Genomic DNA, 15,703 nt, shown 5'->3' with positions numbered 1-15,703 from the left:
ACTAATTCTAGTATGAAAGCCATGAATATTGTATTAAAATATATTATGTGTAGAATATTACTGCTGGATGCTTATAGGGTTCCAGCCATTTGAGTGTAAATACTTTCTTCGAAACGCCAATTGAATTGTTAATTTATCATCTTTGGGAACCATTTCAATGTATAACTTCCGCTCAGGATCCAATGCAATTATATAATAAATCCCAACCCTGACAACGATTAGGTTTTTGGGGGCTCCTAGCTGTGACTCTATCAACTTCCTATTCTTTTCCAACAAATTGCTAGTGATCAGATATTCCTTGTCATTGGTATAGTTGAGAAGTTTTAGGTAAGAAAGGTCACTAGTGAGTTGTGAGTACTCCTGAGGGTAAAGTGTAGTAAAGTACATTTCACACAACTTTAAACCCCTAACAAACGCCAACTTACCATTAATCATCAACTTATTCACACTTGATATTAGTATGTAATCTAAACTTTCCATCCTGTGATCAGATTTTGAAGTTTGTTCCTGAGGTATCCTGAATAGTTTATTGGTACACTGTGGGTATAACAGATTATTCACAAATTTATTCTCTACATTATATTGGTTAATGGTAATCTCAGTACTAAGCGGATTAATTGAAGTATCCTTATAATACCTCAATAAAAAGCTGTTAACACGGCCTATTATTGAGTTAAACAATGGAAAATCAATATAATTAGTTTGTAATAATATTGTCAGCAAGTGTACATTCAACTTGGTCAACTTATATTCCAACCTCATATCATCGTTGTTCCCAACATCAACTAGATTGTTTGGATTAATAAAGGGTGAAATGAGTTTAATTAAGTGGTTTAGGTTTGATTTTGAGATTGATTTTATAATTTGAATGAATGTGTAAAGTGAAGGTTTAGTGTTAGACTTATCGATTTTATCACATAACAGGTAAACTATTTTCTGGTTTAGTGATTTAATTCCTTCCAAATTAGTCTTAACATAAATATTGCCGAGACTTATTAACAATTCAATGAGCTGTTCGATGATATAATAACTCAAATGTTTATTTAATAAATGATACAATCCATCAAAATTAACCCTCAGCTCTTCATGTAAACCGTTCTGCTTGTTTAATGTAGAAATTGATATGAATAGTTTAAAAAGTAGTTCTCTTTCATTTAAGCTTTGGCTTACCGTGTTTTCCTTAGGTTCTTGGTTCAAAATTTGGCTAGAAATTGCTTTTATGAGCTTCTGGTTGAATGGAGTGTGAACAAGTTTGTGTGAAATGTTATGGCAGTTGGTGAGAATTTGGTACAGACTTTCCAAATCCAATTCTTCCAAATGATTTATTAATCCGTTCATGCTTTCTTTTATACTCTTTTTCTCTTCTCTAATCACTAATTCATATATATTAGTTACGTTAATTATATTATTAGCTGTATTTGTGTAATTGAGTTACTTTGTGTATGTTTTGGGGTAATTGGATAATGATTTAATAGTGGTTTAAAATTATTAAACTGCGTTATAATGTTTGAAATGTTTGTGTTGCTCTGTGTAAAACTAGAATAATGGTTAGTTTGGCACAAGATATGCCTTAGATTCCTCAATTTATACCTCATTTTACGATTTAGGTTTTTTTGGTACCTAAATCACAAATTAATACTATTTATATATATATATAACTATATATAAGTAAAATGAGTGTAAATAGTGTAAAAATGTTACAGATGGGAATAGAGCACGATTTACTGATTTTGCTGTGGGTTTTATAACACAATCGTAGGTGATGTATCCGATTTCCAGCGCGATAGTAACGACCAAGAATCTCCTAATCATTGGTAGGAAAACAGTTCCTACACCATACGCCATTTTTCAGGGGAATTTATTAGTTTAAAATAAATTATTGATTCTACAATTTTTTAAAAAATAATTAAATGTGAAATGTGAAATATTGTTGAAATTAAAGGGTGGAAATAATAAAAATTATAAAATGTATAACATACACAACATCACAATATTGAGTGGAAAAATTAATTTTTAAAATTACTTACATTATCATTTAATAATAAATCGACTGAGTAGTTAATTATCGAATTATCATATTTTTTAATTAATTCTTCCGATTTTTTCAAATACGGTACCAACTCTTCTTTCTTCTCATTTATTACATTAGTTATTAGTTTATTCAAAATTTTAAAATTATGATTCGATATAAATTGATTTGATGGAATTATCTGCACTTTAACATTTTTTGTTGAACTTTTAACCATTTCGACAAGCTTGCTATATTCCTTTTTACTGTATAATATTATTATTTTACCGTTATTACTTAAGTTTTCGAGTAAATGTTTATAAAATTCTTCCTTTGGAAAGGTGTGAAATATCACCAAATTAACATTTTTTGCCCATGAACTGTTGTTCAGTAATTGACTTCTTAAATGTAGTAGTTGACTGGTCAAAAGTATTGGTTTGGTGAGTGAATTTAGTAAATTTATTTTTTCAGCTTTTTCGTATGAATTTATGCACGTTTGTAATTGTACTGATAGCGATTTGAATGGTTCAATTTCAGCCATTTTGTTCAAATTTTTCCTATTTGTAAAGATTACACAGCTGTTCCTAAATTTTACTGATGTAAATTTCTGTAACATATTTACTGGTAAAAACGTCGGCAAATCATAATTACAATAAATTAAATTCCTAATCACAGCAATTTTGTTACTATTCTTCAAAACTTTACACAAACAGGTTTCTACCACACCGCTTTTTACCACTTTATTACCATTGTTAGTAGTGTTAGTAGTGATTGGTATTGACTTGTTTAAATCGATTTCCAATTTTAACAAGTCTGTTCTTTTGTCACCAATTAATCTTTCCCTAGTTCCTAAAATTATCAATTTCCCCTTGATTAGTTAATCTAACTATATTATATAAATAATACATTAATGTTAATACCTTGAACAAAATTGTATAGTGAAAAGTTATAAAACTTGTTAGAAAAAGTTTTGAAATTATCAAGTGAGTTGATTAAACAGATAACATTAGAGTCACTTAATGCTTTTACAACTTTATCAATGTTGATACAGTTAATTGTTTCCGTAAAATTAGTAAAGAGAACAAATTCAATGTCATTTAACCTATAAATGGTCTCATAAATTTTCATAAAAACCTTATCCGACACTAATATAATATCACCTTTAACTCCATTATTATTATTGTAACCAGTTAATTGAACTATGTTGAGACTTGGATTAACACTAATTATGAAATTTATTAATTTTTTTACTTCATTATTATTACAAACTATTAACAATTTTTTCACCAAATTATTATTTAGACCAGTTTTATTTGAGTTTGAGTGTGTTGTAGTAAAACTGTATAAAAATGGTAATAAAGTACCGATCGTCTTGCCACTATTTAAATCATTATATAATACTATTTTTAACGTTTCTTCTTTATTGATTGGGGTGTTAGTTGGTAAAAAGGTAAGTTTATCTGTCAAAAGTTTAAAAGTGTAATATTGAAAAAGTTTTAAATTATTAATTCCCAAAGATTTTAAATTATTTACAAATTTCTCATTAAAAGGTAAATTCTTAAAATCAACAGTTTTCTCATTAAACACATTTGTACTGAAATTATTAATTCTCAAATTATTAAAATTAACTCTCAAAATATTAAAGTTGAAGTTGTTGTGTATTAATTTATGATCAAGGAAATTAAGTAATTTCAACATCAAACTAATTAATTATACATATTCCACAGATTTATATATCACAATTAATAAAAAATGGAATAATGGGAATAAATTAAATATTTAACGAATTGTTAAATAATGAACAAAAAATGTTTAAATATTAATAAAATAATAATTTATAAATAATTTAACTGAATTTCCCGAATTTCACGTAATTTATTACCAAAGTCAGATATGACAGTTAACTAAATATTTAACAATATTTCATTAATAATATGAAGAATAAGTTCTTAAAAGTTAGTTTTTTGACTAAATTTTGTTACACATTTTAACTTTTTGATCCCAAAAGTGAGTTTGGAGAACCTTCCAAAAATTCCTCAGTTTTTCTCATTTAATTTAAAATTTTACAAATTTTTCAAACATTAAGACAAAATTATTAATTAAATTGAATTCGACAGTGAAAAGTTTGTCTACATTATCCACGCACTCATTTGCATTCGCGGCCTTTATTCATTTTTGTCTAACCCTTAGTAGAATTTAAGATAATTTAGGAATTTTATTAGTTAAATACTATTTATATATAATATTTTGGGTTCATAATATTTTCTATAAGATTTTTGAATCTATTTTTTTGATATATACTATTTGATTCTAGTTTTAATACTAATTTGCTCAATTTCAACATATAAACAAATTTATTTTAATGTTGAAGAATAATTATAATAATGTGTAAAATAATTAAACAGTGAATGAGATTGACAATTATCAGCATTGGAATATCAATGAGATAATTGGACTAAACTCTTATAAAATGAATAAAAAGAAGAACAAAATTGATAAAAATTGCTCAATTGAACATGTTTATAATTTTAACCAAAACAATATTCTAAACAATCATAAACTAAAATATCAAAATCGTAACTTTCTCACACATTTTTTTACAAATTAAACTGTTAAATATGTTATTTATTAAGTGTAGTATTTAACTAATAATAAACAAAACAATAATGTTGTAGGTAACTGGCGTTCAATATGTCTAATATTGATAATAGTATTATTGTACAATGTGAGGACCGTTGGGTGTGAGTTGGTTGGTTTAAACTCAAATTTATCAACTGGTATAAACCCTGAACTCCTTAGACAGAGCCTTGACTTAGCTGAAAAATCTAGGAAACGCACTAATTCCGGACTTCCCAAAAACAAATCTCATAAAACTTTTCAAAACACTAGTACCAGTACCAGTACCAGTAGTAGTAGTTACACCAGTGCTGGTAGTAGTGATATCAGTAGTAGTAGTGGTAGTGATGATAGTGATGATGAGGCTCCGGTTAAAACAGATTCAGGACTTTACAAGAAGAAAGACCTACAAAAAGATAGACCAAATCGCATACTCACGGATCCTGAAGTTCGTAAACGAAGACCAACCAAACCTCTATTAAATAGTCGTTCAGATAATGAACCTAGAGAAAATGAACCCAAAGTTGTTAGGCCTACACCAACTCGACCTAATGATCAAAATCCCCCTGAACCATCTAAAACTGAAGATAAACCAGAAACCCCTAATGAAAAAATTGGACCATTTAGTGAAAGATTATTCAGACCAATTTCTGATAATATTGATTTCAGTAATCTACCATTCAATAGTAACACTACTAGTAATACTACTAGTAAGAAGGATAAATTTAAAAGAATGACACCACCTAATTCACCTACAATAACATCAGAATCAGATGATTTCGATTTACATGAAGTGGAAGTTGTAAATCAGTCAAAAGTAGATCCATCAATTACACAGGGTAGAGAGAACATTATAACCGGTAAACCACAGATAAGTGGAACTGAAATACCCGTGGCTACATCATTTGAATATAATAGAACAGCACATGTATTAGAGCCCAAATTTGAACAGCCCAAAGTGATGGGTGGTATAATACAAACATTAACAGATAAAGAATCGAAATTGCGTCGAATGAATAAACGCAAACTAAAAATACAACACGATCTAACACTATATATAAGTAAAGAAAGTGCAAATGTAGTGAATATGTTAAATAATGGTGAAGTAAGTAAACTTCAAAAAGTACATCCATTAGTTTATATGAGATTACAACAGGTTTTCCAAACACAATATGCCTTGAACCAACTATTAAAAAAGGATGGGGAAAAGGTTAAAATATATGATAAAAATTGGTATTTAAATTCTACGCCTACCGCAAAAGCTTCTTTTATAGAAGAGATACGTAAATACACTAAGGAGCCAGAATTGTATGGTAAATTTAAACAACCTAAAAAAATCAAAAAAAGTAGAAAATTACTGTATGAAAAATTGGAATTATTTCATAATGATTACATTTGCCAGAGGATTGTTAGAGAAAACCAATTTTCGGACAAAATAATCCGGTCATTCGAACAACAATCTGGCCTATATATAGCACCAAATTATCATAATTTAGTGCCAGGTCTGGGAAATCTTTGGTTAATTAAGAATTTTGAACGTTATTATATGGAAGCTTCAAGATCTAAAGTAACGACTTTTAGTAAAATTGCACCTACTTTAGTTGGAAAATTCATGTTAATGGTAGAAAATGGTACTGTTCTGCCCTCACCACCAAGCTCTCAAGTTGCTATTCACTCACTTTCAGTCATTTTATCAATGGTTATGGAAGGTGTTAGAGAACCAAAATTGTTTCTTGGTAAAAAGAAATTTTACGGACTCATGTCATTATGCGATACGAAATGTATACAAACACTGTATGACAATGATAATAAAAGTGCTAAGAAGGGAGTTAATAAACGTAGTATAGTTGGGCGAAGAGCAGTACAATTTTTAAAATGGGTACAATTATTCCATACTGAAGACTTATTATTAATTGATACATATGCACAGCGGATATTATTAAGTATAATGTATGCAATAACCAGGGAAGATTTTTACAGAACTTCTCCAAGGAATGTTCAATTGAGAATACAGTCACAATTCAGTACTAAAAAGTCAACACCGTCATTTCTTCAACAAGATACTGATGATATAGGTAATATATTAATAATATAGTTATTTAAAGATTAATTTAAGTAAAGTTTAAAAGTTAATATAGATGAACCTTCTTTATTGGAGATAGGCCCTGATGATCGTGAGCGTAAATTACGAGAGGCCAATAAACGTCTAATCGAAGACTATAACAAACGACGTCAGCAAGAATATGAAAGACGACGTAGTGAACAATTCGAAAATCCTCGTAAAGAGTATACCAGTCGTCAAGAATATTTACGTGATCAATCTGGCCGTGTCTTAGATGAGCAAAGTAAAGAAGTGAATAAACAGAAGGAACAAAGAGCGAGAGAAGCTTTTGAAAATGCCCTTAAGGGTAGTGATACTTTTCAAAAATCTATGCGCCAAAGGGAGGAAATTCTTAGACGCGCTAAATATAATTCTAGGGCGCCCGATTATGGTGAACAGGAAAAATCCCTCTTCACTAATATTGCTGATACTAACGCTAATGAGAATCCTGAAACTACAGATGGTGAAAAAAGTAATACTAATGAGGATGTGAGGAGTAGATTGGAGAAGATGGGAAATGTGTATAAAAAGTTTTATAATATGTTTATGAGTGGTTATCATGAACCAGGAAAATCAGTAAATCCTGAAAACACCTCTGAACAAATCACACCATTCCATGTATTTACCACTGGTAATAATAGTAGAGTTAGTGGTAATGTTGGATATGATGGACAATTTTTGGATGTCGTCAATATGATTACTGAACTAACCAATTTAGCAAATAAAGATTATAATGTTTATTATCATAGTGTTAATACCATTATTATGATACGGTCAATACATTTGGCATTACACTCTTTTGATAATAATAAAACTAAACAAATTATGAGTTCGAAAACGTTGGGTAGTCTTTTCCGCTATCTAAATACTGATTCGAATGGATATGTAATGAATTTAACCAAACAATTTCTACCAACCACTTCATTAACACTACAACTTATATTCTTTATACAAGAATTAATAGAACGTTATAATCATGGAGTGCTAGGATTGGTAAAAACTTTTTTTAAGAATTTACTAGTTCGTGGTATTGTTAAGGGCCCAAGCAACTTTAGAAGTCTCAACAATAACCTAAGCACATATGTTATATATGATGATAAAAAGTATAAAGGTACATTGGAAACTGTATACCAGTTGGTTAAAGTGTTTAAAGATACATTCATAACTAAAGCATCCATACCAATACCAATTATACAATATATTACTATATTCTTATCATTGTGGTCACAATCTGATTCACAAACCTTTAATATATCTGATCGAACTGATAACATTGGTAGGAAAATGTTCCTATTGTCATATTTGGTTAATAAAAGAAGTTTAGCTGATATAGCAACTGAGATGATATTAAAACATTGTGCTGGCTTGAAAATGTTACATCTGGGTTGTATATCAAAATTAAACAATGATAATAAAGAATGTAAGGATTTTTCAGTTCTCCTGAAAAAGAAAAAGGTGCTGTATATAATGAGGATGATAGAGAGTACATCAATGGATCCTTTGGATGTTATAAGAATCGCATCTGATACTTGTAGAAGATGTGTGGCTAATCTTACTGTAAGACCACATGTGGGAGCACCCACTCTACTACAGTTAGATCAGAGTTTGGATGATGATGATGATGTGGATGATAGTTATTTGGAGTTGAATGACGATTCTGATGGTGAAAAGGTAAACGCTGAAACTGGTGAATCTCAAAACTCTAGGTCAAATACCAAATCAGACTCTGAAAAGAATAACAAGAAATGGTATGATCCTCTAAAAAATCCGAAGAATATATTTAAGAAGAAATTGACACCTGAAGAGGAAGCATTGATGTTACCTCATTTTGTTGATCGTCTAATGTTACATTCAGAAATAACACATCGTATCCACTGTTACTACACTCAAAAGAGTTTAGTAAAAAGATTAATTAAAGAATTGGGAAAAGCGAAAGATGAACTGGAGATGAAACAAATTATAACAAATGTATTTGGTGAATTTAGAACTATTGAAATTATACAATCGGGTATGGCTTCATCAATGCATCATCTTATATGTCCATTCATGATTGAGTCCCCCAATGAACTTAGAATACCGCACCAAACAAATATATTACGATATGTAATAGCACAATTATGTAAAAAGAATAAGCTTAATCCAGTGAAGAAAGATTTGTTTGAACAATTTAGGGGCAAAATTGGAGTATTAGTGCCTGATTTGGAAGGATATTTGAAGATAGATGTGGTCGGAAGTGTTTTTGTGGGATTAAGAAAGTATAATGGCATATATTATTCTGGTGGTTATGCACCATTTGATAAAATAGATAAGCCTACAAATATTCTTTTGAAACCCGGTGAAGGAAGATTGGTGTATGATGGTGATAATTTTGTACCAGAATTAGTAGCATTAAATGACATACCAGCTCTAGAATCAATCAACATAATACATGAGTATGATTATGACCGTATTGTATACCAGATTAATACTGGCGGCGGTGATGGTGCTAGCATAGTAATGAGTGAGAGGAAATTTGCACTGGAATACCCGAATTTTATTATTAGAGCTCATGTATTAATAACTGCAAAGGCATTAATGAGGATGGGATTTGATATGGGTAGAGTGGTTTGGTGCGGAGATAAATATGGCTGGGTTGCTGATTTCTCTCTTGAGAATATAGTGCCGGTTTCTGATGTACCTGTTTATAACGGCCAATACTGGCTCTTGACATCGCAATTAACTGTTAAAGATGTGGTTGGCAATGTGCCAATACGTATATTGGACAGAAATTCACGTAGTTATGTGGATAATTCTACTGCTGATAGTTCAGTAGATGAGAAAGGATTGAATGAGATTACTGTCGAGATAATTTCTAGTGGTAAGAAAGTGGGCGAGATGAAGCCTCACAAGGGTGAAGCTGTAGGTGAGGATGAGGAGGCTTTGGAGATATTAGTGGGAGCTGGGGGAGAGAACTTGAGTGCAACTCCTGGTGCGGTTAAGACTGTAAAGACAGCAACTTACAATCCAGGGACACATGGTCTCACTTTAGATTTAGATATGCCCGATTTCATAAATGTGTAACCCACTGGTTACTGTTTAGTTTATATTGTGGATAATTTTTAACATGTTCAATTTTGCAGACTATATAATATGTGATTCTTAGATTACTTGTTTATTATATATGTTCTAGTTTAATGTATAGAATTTATTGGATGAAATTAACTGGGTGTTTCCCAGTCAAACAAATATTAAATTGTATTTTATGTTAAATTATTGTTCGGGTTTAATGAATCCATTGGAGAATAAGGAGAGCACCATTAACCCATAGATTTTCCCCGAGTTTGACTCGTTAAACAGTTGTATCATTTCAATGTTCTTTTCGAACTGGTCTGGACTCATCAAACCTTGGCTCAACTTCAGATTCAATACATCATTAAAATATTTCAGTCCTAATCAAACATTACTATTATATTAATAATTAAGTTAGATAGTTTGGGTAAACAGTTAAATATTGTTAAAAGAGTTGGAAATTTAAGAATAACTGGGGTAACTAAGACTAAGTCCGAAGTATATCAAAATTGAGTGAAGGAAACCAAACCTTGTTGTGTATGAAATTCGGGATGGTGTTGTAAAGATATAATAAAAGTGCGTTGACTATTGCCGGCGAGAATGCCTAAAACGGGAAACTTGTCAGATGATGAAATCTTGGTCACAACCATGTCGGACAAAGCCTCATCAATCTCGGCTTGATTCTGACCCTCATAAGCACCAAAGTCAATATTTGAAGGGTCGGGCAAGGATGTTATGACATCATTATGAGAAAATAATCCAATAATGCTATTAAAATTCGCTACACAAGATTTTATGTTTGTGTCTTTTACCTTTTTTTAAATCGGTCACGCCATTTTTATTTCCATTTAACTTATGCTCACATCTATAATTTTTATGAATATAATTATGTAAGCTATTGATACTTGTGATAATAGTTAAGAAATGGTTTGAAGAACGCCGAGGCTTTTGACTCGAGTTTATAATCCAAAACAAAAAAATTAAATCCATATGGCGCTATTAAATATGAAGAACCCAATGCCTATAATAATTTACATTCACTTAATCGAAAATAACCGTAAAGAATGTGTAAAATATGTATATCTAGGTAGGGAGATAGCGGCAATCACTCGCCGTGAAGCAGTACTTGTGAAATAATTTGAAATCCAAAGCAAATCCCGAACATTGGGAATTTATGTAAAAAGAGTTGACGAATCAAATGCCTAAGCTCATCAAGCCAGGCATCTTTACGTCCTATCGAAGCAAATCCACCGGTTATCAACAGTCCTACAATATTTATATAATATTGTAATAATATATTGTAATAATATCGTAATAATATTGTAATAAATTACTATAATATATGAAATATTACCGTTATATTGTAGAACTTGGTTGAGTGGTGGTATTTTTTGTGAGATGATATTAAATTCTGTGAAGTTGAATGTAACTTTCTTGTTATAATATTCCGAAACGTATACTAGCCATTGTTTGACAAGTTTTCCATGTCTGTCCTTGAAGAGGTCATTATCGCAGGGAACAAAAATCTGAACAAAAAATAAAAAATTAAGCAATTACCAAAATTTTTAATTCTGAATTTTCATTTAACATCTATTTGAATGTTTTTCAACTATTTTCTTCTAACTTTAAACAAATTTATTAAACGAATTAGCTATTTTCCCTTATTTTATATTATTAAACCATATTGATGTTATATTATATAGTTTATATTATATTATATCAGTGAATATGGTAATAAATTATTTGATACATTTTTAAATGGATTTTAAGGTGAATTAATTTTATTTACACTCTTGTCACGCCGACATTATATTACATTATACCAACACCACACAAAATACACATTGACACTTTTCACGTTATATCCACAAACACTTTACTCACTCATCAACATATAATAAAAAATGAAATATAAAGTATATATATAAAGAGATTTATGGAGATTGGTCACCAATTTCCTTAATTTCAAATAAGCCAGATTCCTTCTCAATTCTTTTCTTTATTTTTTCACAATCTTTTCCTAAACATTTATTTTTATTACATTTTCAATTATATTTCTCTTAAATAATTAGAACTACAATAGTATTGAATTAATATTTAAATCAAGTATAAATTAGATATCAACGGCTTAAAAATAAGATTTTCTCTTAAACTACTATAATACTAGGATAATTAGATTTTTTAAGTTACCGTATGTAAAATGTATGATAATGTAGAGGAGCAATACTACACCAGTAGTTCCTAGAGAAATGATTGATATTGAGTATCTGAGAGCGTCTGAGTTCTTTTTGATGAGATCGAAGGGCATGTGTTTTACTGCCAGTGATGACGACTGGAAGTGGAAAACAGACTCGTTCAACTTTGCCAATACCGGATTAAATATCACGGCACTTAATACTCCTCCAATGCATCTTATCTATATCACAATTAATTTTTATTCTTGGTATATAATAAATAATATGAGCTTACAATTGAAATTGATGAGGAGTGAACTGAAGGCATGACGACATTAGCGAGAAGAGTGCGATCTACACAGCTGACGGTCATAAATGTCATTCCATTGATGATGAGGCAGACGGCTAGCAACCCGTACAGTCGGTCTATGTTCGTCACATCTATGACCAAGAACGATATCATAAATGTTGTTATTCTTATTCCAACATTCAGTATACCTATATATCAAATTACTACAATAATATCACAATATTAAGTATATTTAAACTATAAATCTGTAAATTTAAACTATATATCTGAATAGTTTGTAGCTTGAATTGTCTATAAGCAATGCAGTACCAAAATTTAATAGTCCATGTTTGGGCCATTTACGATCGAAATAACCGGAAATAAAAGCGCCGATAATTCCACCAATAATTCCACCCAAAATAGTTAAACCCGTAGTAACTGCCGATACGACATTTGAAAGCCTCATGTACTGAATTAGTAGAGTAACGTAATTAAACGCCACAAATGGGCCATCACTGAAAAAGTTCTAAAATCATTATTAACAGTATATAACATACCAATAAAGCTAATAATAATGATGTGGCATTATTTAATGATTCTTTGGTGATGAACAATAAGTAATATACTAATCTTTTGATTTTATCTCCGATTCTGATTTGTTCTGTTATTTTGTTATTGTCGATACGTCTGACTTTTGGTACTAAGAGTAGAATTGGTGAAAGAGCCAGTGATGTAGCACCAAAAATGAAAATGACAATTCTCCAGCCGTAAATGTCTCTGTAGACTTCAGTTGAGAAACTTGTTGCAATTAAGCCTGAAATCATTCTTCCCAAACACATCACTGCATGTAAAATTCCAAATCCGAACGGTAGTTTATTTTGCATATTCGTCGCTATGAACTTCTGAGCTGACGGGGTTACGCTTCCTATCAATCCTCCATTGAATATACGCAAGATCAGTATCTACAACATTCATTATTATTTTCTGTGTGTAATGAGATAAGTCACGTGTGTATGAGTGTATGTAGAAGTGGGGATAATTATTTCATTACACATTTAACATAATAATATATACCTAATAATAATAACACTAATAATTATGGTATATCTAGTATGCTTTAAGAATTGTTATATAAAGTAGTGGTATGTTACATACGAGAGAGTAGTTTGAAATTGTTGATAACCAGATATTAATTAGGCCTGTTGCAATAACTCCAAAGAGTAGAATATATTTGAGTTCGATTTTATCGCAGAGAGCTCCCCAAATTGGTATGAAGGAGACGAGTCCTAGGTTTTCAGCCATGCTGAGCATTGAATTATCTTTCGATGTAAAGTATAGAGACATTTCAAGTCCTCGCATTGACGAGGGTAAAATTTGTAAATTGAAGTACTCCAGGAAAGTGGCAATATTGAACACTGAGAATATAACTCCAATGCGCTCGAAAAACCGCCTCTTTACCTTCAAATACATACTATCTTCTATTTGTTCATCCATTTTTTATCTTATTATTTCCATTTATTTTATATGATTTTTATATTACAATTTTTATTATTACACCAATTTTAAGTATATTAGGGAAAATTAAGTATATTACAAAAAAATTATTTATACTGTAGAAAAAAGTTGAGAGGTGTGAAGAGTACTAATAAATGTATATTACAGCAATTGGTATTAAATTATGAATTTAAGTATTGAATATGATAGATTTAGGCACAATTCGCATGAAAGAGATGAAATTAGTGCCTGGCAATGATAATTTTTAAATTTTTTACGGAATTGAAAGAGATTGCGTGGCTCCCCATAAGGTGTCAAAATCTGTACGTATTTTACAAAAAATCCTGTACTTAAAATTTTGAAACACCATGATATAAAATCATTAGTTATGATATTAATGAGAAAAAATATTAATTTTTAGTGATATTTAGTGGATTATTGTTTTGATGTGTGTAAAATCATAAAATGAAGAAAGTGCCTAAGATAAGTACACAGATGTAAATCATGTGTAGTTACTTTGCAATTAACGCAATATCATACTGTATATTTGGATCTATAAAGTTAATAATATTACAACCAAATTTAAGCAATTTTAAACATATTTTCTATATCGATCTTGATTTCTACAGACATAAATTTATTACATTTGTTATCAATTTATAAGAATTTTTACCTTATTCTTTACATCAAAACTTTCAGATTTGTTGTTCTAAATTTATTCTAATACTAATAATAATATTATTATAGCTATATCTAATTATAAATAACTATTATTAAAATAATTTATGTCAATTTAATTGTCAAGAATAGTAATTTTGGTAATAAATATATAGATGCCAAATTTAGATCTCGAAATAATAAATAGTGTAAATGCGCATAACACTAAGTAAAATAAAGAATAATTGAAGAATTATAATATTATTTATTGTTTAAAAGTGTTAATTTGCCCTTAATGAAAAGTGGTACATCAGCAGTAGGATATTGAGGTTCACTTGTAGGTGCAGATCCGATTAATTTTTGAACATTAAATGAGTTTGATAAGTCAGAAAATGACTCACGAGCTTCCCTTAAATCATGGTCTAACATGTCCAAAACAGTTTGTTGCTCCTCAATTAATCGCTCCAAATCCCTACATGCCAGTAGTAATCTTATCATTTCATACTGATCTTTAGCGTCAACTTTGTTGTAGAACTTTGACATTTCTGAAATGCTTGTGAATGGCTTTCGCCTTGGCCTTAAAAATCCGTTCACAAACTTCCAATTATCCTTAAACTCATTTTCATATACTTTTTTTGACTTCAATTTCTGAATTGTAGAATACTTCAAAGGATGATCTACTTCCTTATTCCATCCATCCTCTATGTATTTAGTTCCATAATTACAATAAATACTTTTTTTCTCATCCTTATTATTGGTATTAGTGTTGTTGGTATTGGTGTTATTAGTGCTAGGGTTCGTGCGCGAGTAAAAGGATCTAATTTCATTAATTCTCTTTTCAACTTTTAACCAAGGAGTATAACCAACGTCATCTTCGTCCATTTCATTAACATTAGTAGTCGTGGTAGTATTTTGATTATTGTGTGTACTATTTAAATCCGAGAGTATAGTTGAACTATTTAACCTTAATGATAAATCTTCATAAAAATTCTCATTCTCATTATTCATATTATTATCTACAGTATTTACTGAGTTATAATTTGAAGGGTGTTTCTTCAAATTTAGACTAGAATTTGAGACTAATTTTGTTAATTTCTCGGCAGTGAAATCAGTGGGTTTATTGTCTGGAAGTGAAACTTTTGAATCTAAACGCTCAACCCCAGTCATAGAAGGGGTAAAACTAGGATTAAAAGTGTTATCACTAGTTTTATTAGGAGGTAAGGGCCTTTTCGGAACAATTAAGGGTAATTTAGGCACAACCATGAGAATAAGAGAAAACCCTCAAATAATTTAAACACTAGATTTTAATGTGTAGA

General features: G+C 30.1%; 6 protein-coding genes across 6 annotated transcripts, besides 17 other annotated features; 1 reads left to right on the top strand and 5 right to left on the bottom strand.

The window, feature by feature from the left end:
* Positions 1-57: 57 nt before the first annotated feature.
* On the bottom strand, positions 58-1,845 carry TA16650 (uncharacterized protein; the record flags this gene model as incomplete). Its single annotated transcript, XM_948522.1, has 4 exons — positions 58-1,373; positions 1,436-1,569; positions 1,601-1,620; positions 1,702-1,845. 4 exons carry the CDS (start codon positions 1,843-1,845, stop codon positions 58-60), a joined length of 1,614 nt encoding a protein of 537 aa, XP_953615.1.
* Positions 1,846-2,006: 161 nt separating this feature from the next.
* TA16655 (uncharacterized protein) lies at positions 2,007-3,706 on the bottom strand (the record flags this gene model as incomplete). The annotated part of the gene is made up of 2 exons (XM_948521.1): positions 2,007-2,857; positions 2,929-3,706. The coding sequence occupies 2 exons, from the start codon at positions 3,704-3,706 to the stop codon at positions 2,007-2,009; spliced, it is 1,629 nt and encodes a 542-aa protein (XP_953614.1).
* A 772-nt stretch (positions 3,707-4,478) lies between these two features.
* Positions 4,479-9,785, top strand: TA16660 (uncharacterized protein; the record flags this gene model as incomplete). Its single annotated transcript, XM_948520.1, has 3 exons — positions 4,479-4,584; positions 4,684-6,699; positions 6,763-9,785. The coding sequence occupies 3 exons, from the start codon at positions 4,479-4,481 to the stop codon at positions 9,783-9,785; spliced, it is 5,145 nt and encodes a 1,714-aa protein (XP_953613.1).
* Positions 4,698-4,766: a sequence feature (1 probable transmembrane helix predicted for TA16660 by TMHMM2.0 at aa 41-63).
* Positions 9,786-9,974: 189 nt separating the features above from the next.
* TA16665 (uncharacterized protein) lies at positions 9,975-11,363 on the bottom strand (the record flags this gene model as incomplete). Its single annotated transcript, XM_948519.1, has 7 exons — positions 9,975-10,153; positions 10,303-10,554; positions 10,586-10,638; positions 10,679-10,794; positions 10,900-11,039; positions 11,128-11,299; positions 11,331-11,363. 7 exons carry the CDS (start codon positions 11,361-11,363, stop codon positions 9,975-9,977), a joined length of 945 nt encoding a protein of 314 aa, XP_953612.1.
* A 344-nt stretch (positions 11,364-11,707) lies between these two features.
* TA16670 (uncharacterized protein) lies at positions 11,708-13,730 on the bottom strand (the record flags this gene model as incomplete). Its single annotated transcript, XM_948518.1, has 6 exons — positions 11,708-11,793; positions 11,964-12,189; positions 12,243-12,445; positions 12,567-12,762; positions 12,794-13,198; positions 13,392-13,730. 6 exons carry the CDS (start codon positions 13,728-13,730, stop codon positions 11,708-11,710), a joined length of 1,455 nt encoding a protein of 484 aa, XP_953611.1.
* Positions 11,965-12,033: a sequence feature (12 probable transmembrane helices predicted for TA16670 by TMHMM2.0 at aa 21-43, 63-82, 89-108, 113-132, 144-166, 179-201, 243-265, 275-297, 310-332, 337-359, 379-398 and 434-456).
* Positions 12,139-12,189: a sequence feature (12 probable transmembrane helices predicted for TA16670 by TMHMM2.0 at aa 21-43, 63-82, 89-108, 113-132, 144-166, 179-201, 243-265, 275-297, 310-332, 337-359, 379-398 and 434-456).
* Positions 12,243-12,251: a sequence feature (12 probable transmembrane helices predicted for TA16670 by TMHMM2.0 at aa 21-43, 63-82, 89-108, 113-132, 144-166, 179-201, 243-265, 275-297, 310-332, 337-359, 379-398 and 434-456).
* Positions 12,309-12,377: a sequence feature (12 probable transmembrane helices predicted for TA16670 by TMHMM2.0 at aa 21-43, 63-82, 89-108, 113-132, 144-166, 179-201, 243-265, 275-297, 310-332, 337-359, 379-398 and 434-456).
* Positions 12,390-12,445: a sequence feature (12 probable transmembrane helices predicted for TA16670 by TMHMM2.0 at aa 21-43, 63-82, 89-108, 113-132, 144-166, 179-201, 243-265, 275-297, 310-332, 337-359, 379-398 and 434-456).
* Positions 12,567-12,579: a sequence feature (12 probable transmembrane helices predicted for TA16670 by TMHMM2.0 at aa 21-43, 63-82, 89-108, 113-132, 144-166, 179-201, 243-265, 275-297, 310-332, 337-359, 379-398 and 434-456).
* Positions 12,616-12,684: a sequence feature (12 probable transmembrane helices predicted for TA16670 by TMHMM2.0 at aa 21-43, 63-82, 89-108, 113-132, 144-166, 179-201, 243-265, 275-297, 310-332, 337-359, 379-398 and 434-456).
* Positions 12,712-12,762: a sequence feature (12 probable transmembrane helices predicted for TA16670 by TMHMM2.0 at aa 21-43, 63-82, 89-108, 113-132, 144-166, 179-201, 243-265, 275-297, 310-332, 337-359, 379-398 and 434-456).
* Positions 12,794-12,811: a sequence feature (12 probable transmembrane helices predicted for TA16670 by TMHMM2.0 at aa 21-43, 63-82, 89-108, 113-132, 144-166, 179-201, 243-265, 275-297, 310-332, 337-359, 379-398 and 434-456).
* Positions 12,935-13,003: a sequence feature (12 probable transmembrane helices predicted for TA16670 by TMHMM2.0 at aa 21-43, 63-82, 89-108, 113-132, 144-166, 179-201, 243-265, 275-297, 310-332, 337-359, 379-398 and 434-456).
* Positions 13,040-13,108: a sequence feature (12 probable transmembrane helices predicted for TA16670 by TMHMM2.0 at aa 21-43, 63-82, 89-108, 113-132, 144-166, 179-201, 243-265, 275-297, 310-332, 337-359, 379-398 and 434-456).
* Positions 13,142-13,198: a sequence feature (12 probable transmembrane helices predicted for TA16670 by TMHMM2.0 at aa 21-43, 63-82, 89-108, 113-132, 144-166, 179-201, 243-265, 275-297, 310-332, 337-359, 379-398 and 434-456).
* Positions 13,392-13,394: a sequence feature (12 probable transmembrane helices predicted for TA16670 by TMHMM2.0 at aa 21-43, 63-82, 89-108, 113-132, 144-166, 179-201, 243-265, 275-297, 310-332, 337-359, 379-398 and 434-456).
* Positions 13,407-13,466: a sequence feature (12 probable transmembrane helices predicted for TA16670 by TMHMM2.0 at aa 21-43, 63-82, 89-108, 113-132, 144-166, 179-201, 243-265, 275-297, 310-332, 337-359, 379-398 and 434-456).
* Positions 13,485-13,544: a sequence feature (12 probable transmembrane helices predicted for TA16670 by TMHMM2.0 at aa 21-43, 63-82, 89-108, 113-132, 144-166, 179-201, 243-265, 275-297, 310-332, 337-359, 379-398 and 434-456).
* Positions 13,602-13,670: a sequence feature (12 probable transmembrane helices predicted for TA16670 by TMHMM2.0 at aa 21-43, 63-82, 89-108, 113-132, 144-166, 179-201, 243-265, 275-297, 310-332, 337-359, 379-398 and 434-456).
* A 918-nt stretch (positions 13,731-14,648) lies between the features above and the next one.
* On the bottom strand, positions 14,649-15,650 carry TA16675 (uncharacterized protein; the record flags this gene model as incomplete). The annotated part of the gene is made up of 1 exon (XM_948517.1): positions 14,649-15,650. One exon carries the CDS (start codon positions 15,648-15,650, stop codon positions 14,649-14,651), a length of 1,002 nt encoding a protein of 333 aa, XP_953610.1.
* Between the last annotated feature and the right edge of the window lie 53 nt (positions 15,651-15,703).

The sequence above is a fragment of the Theileria annulata genome, chromosome 1 (genome assembly GCF_000003225.4).
Source record: "Theileria annulata chromosome 1, complete sequence, *** SEQUENCING IN PROGRESS ***".
Classification (NCBI taxonomy): Eukaryota; Apicomplexa; class Aconoidasida; order Piroplasmida; family Theileriidae; genus Theileria; species Theileria annulata.
This window is presented reverse-complemented; position numbering and strand designations above follow the sequence as displayed.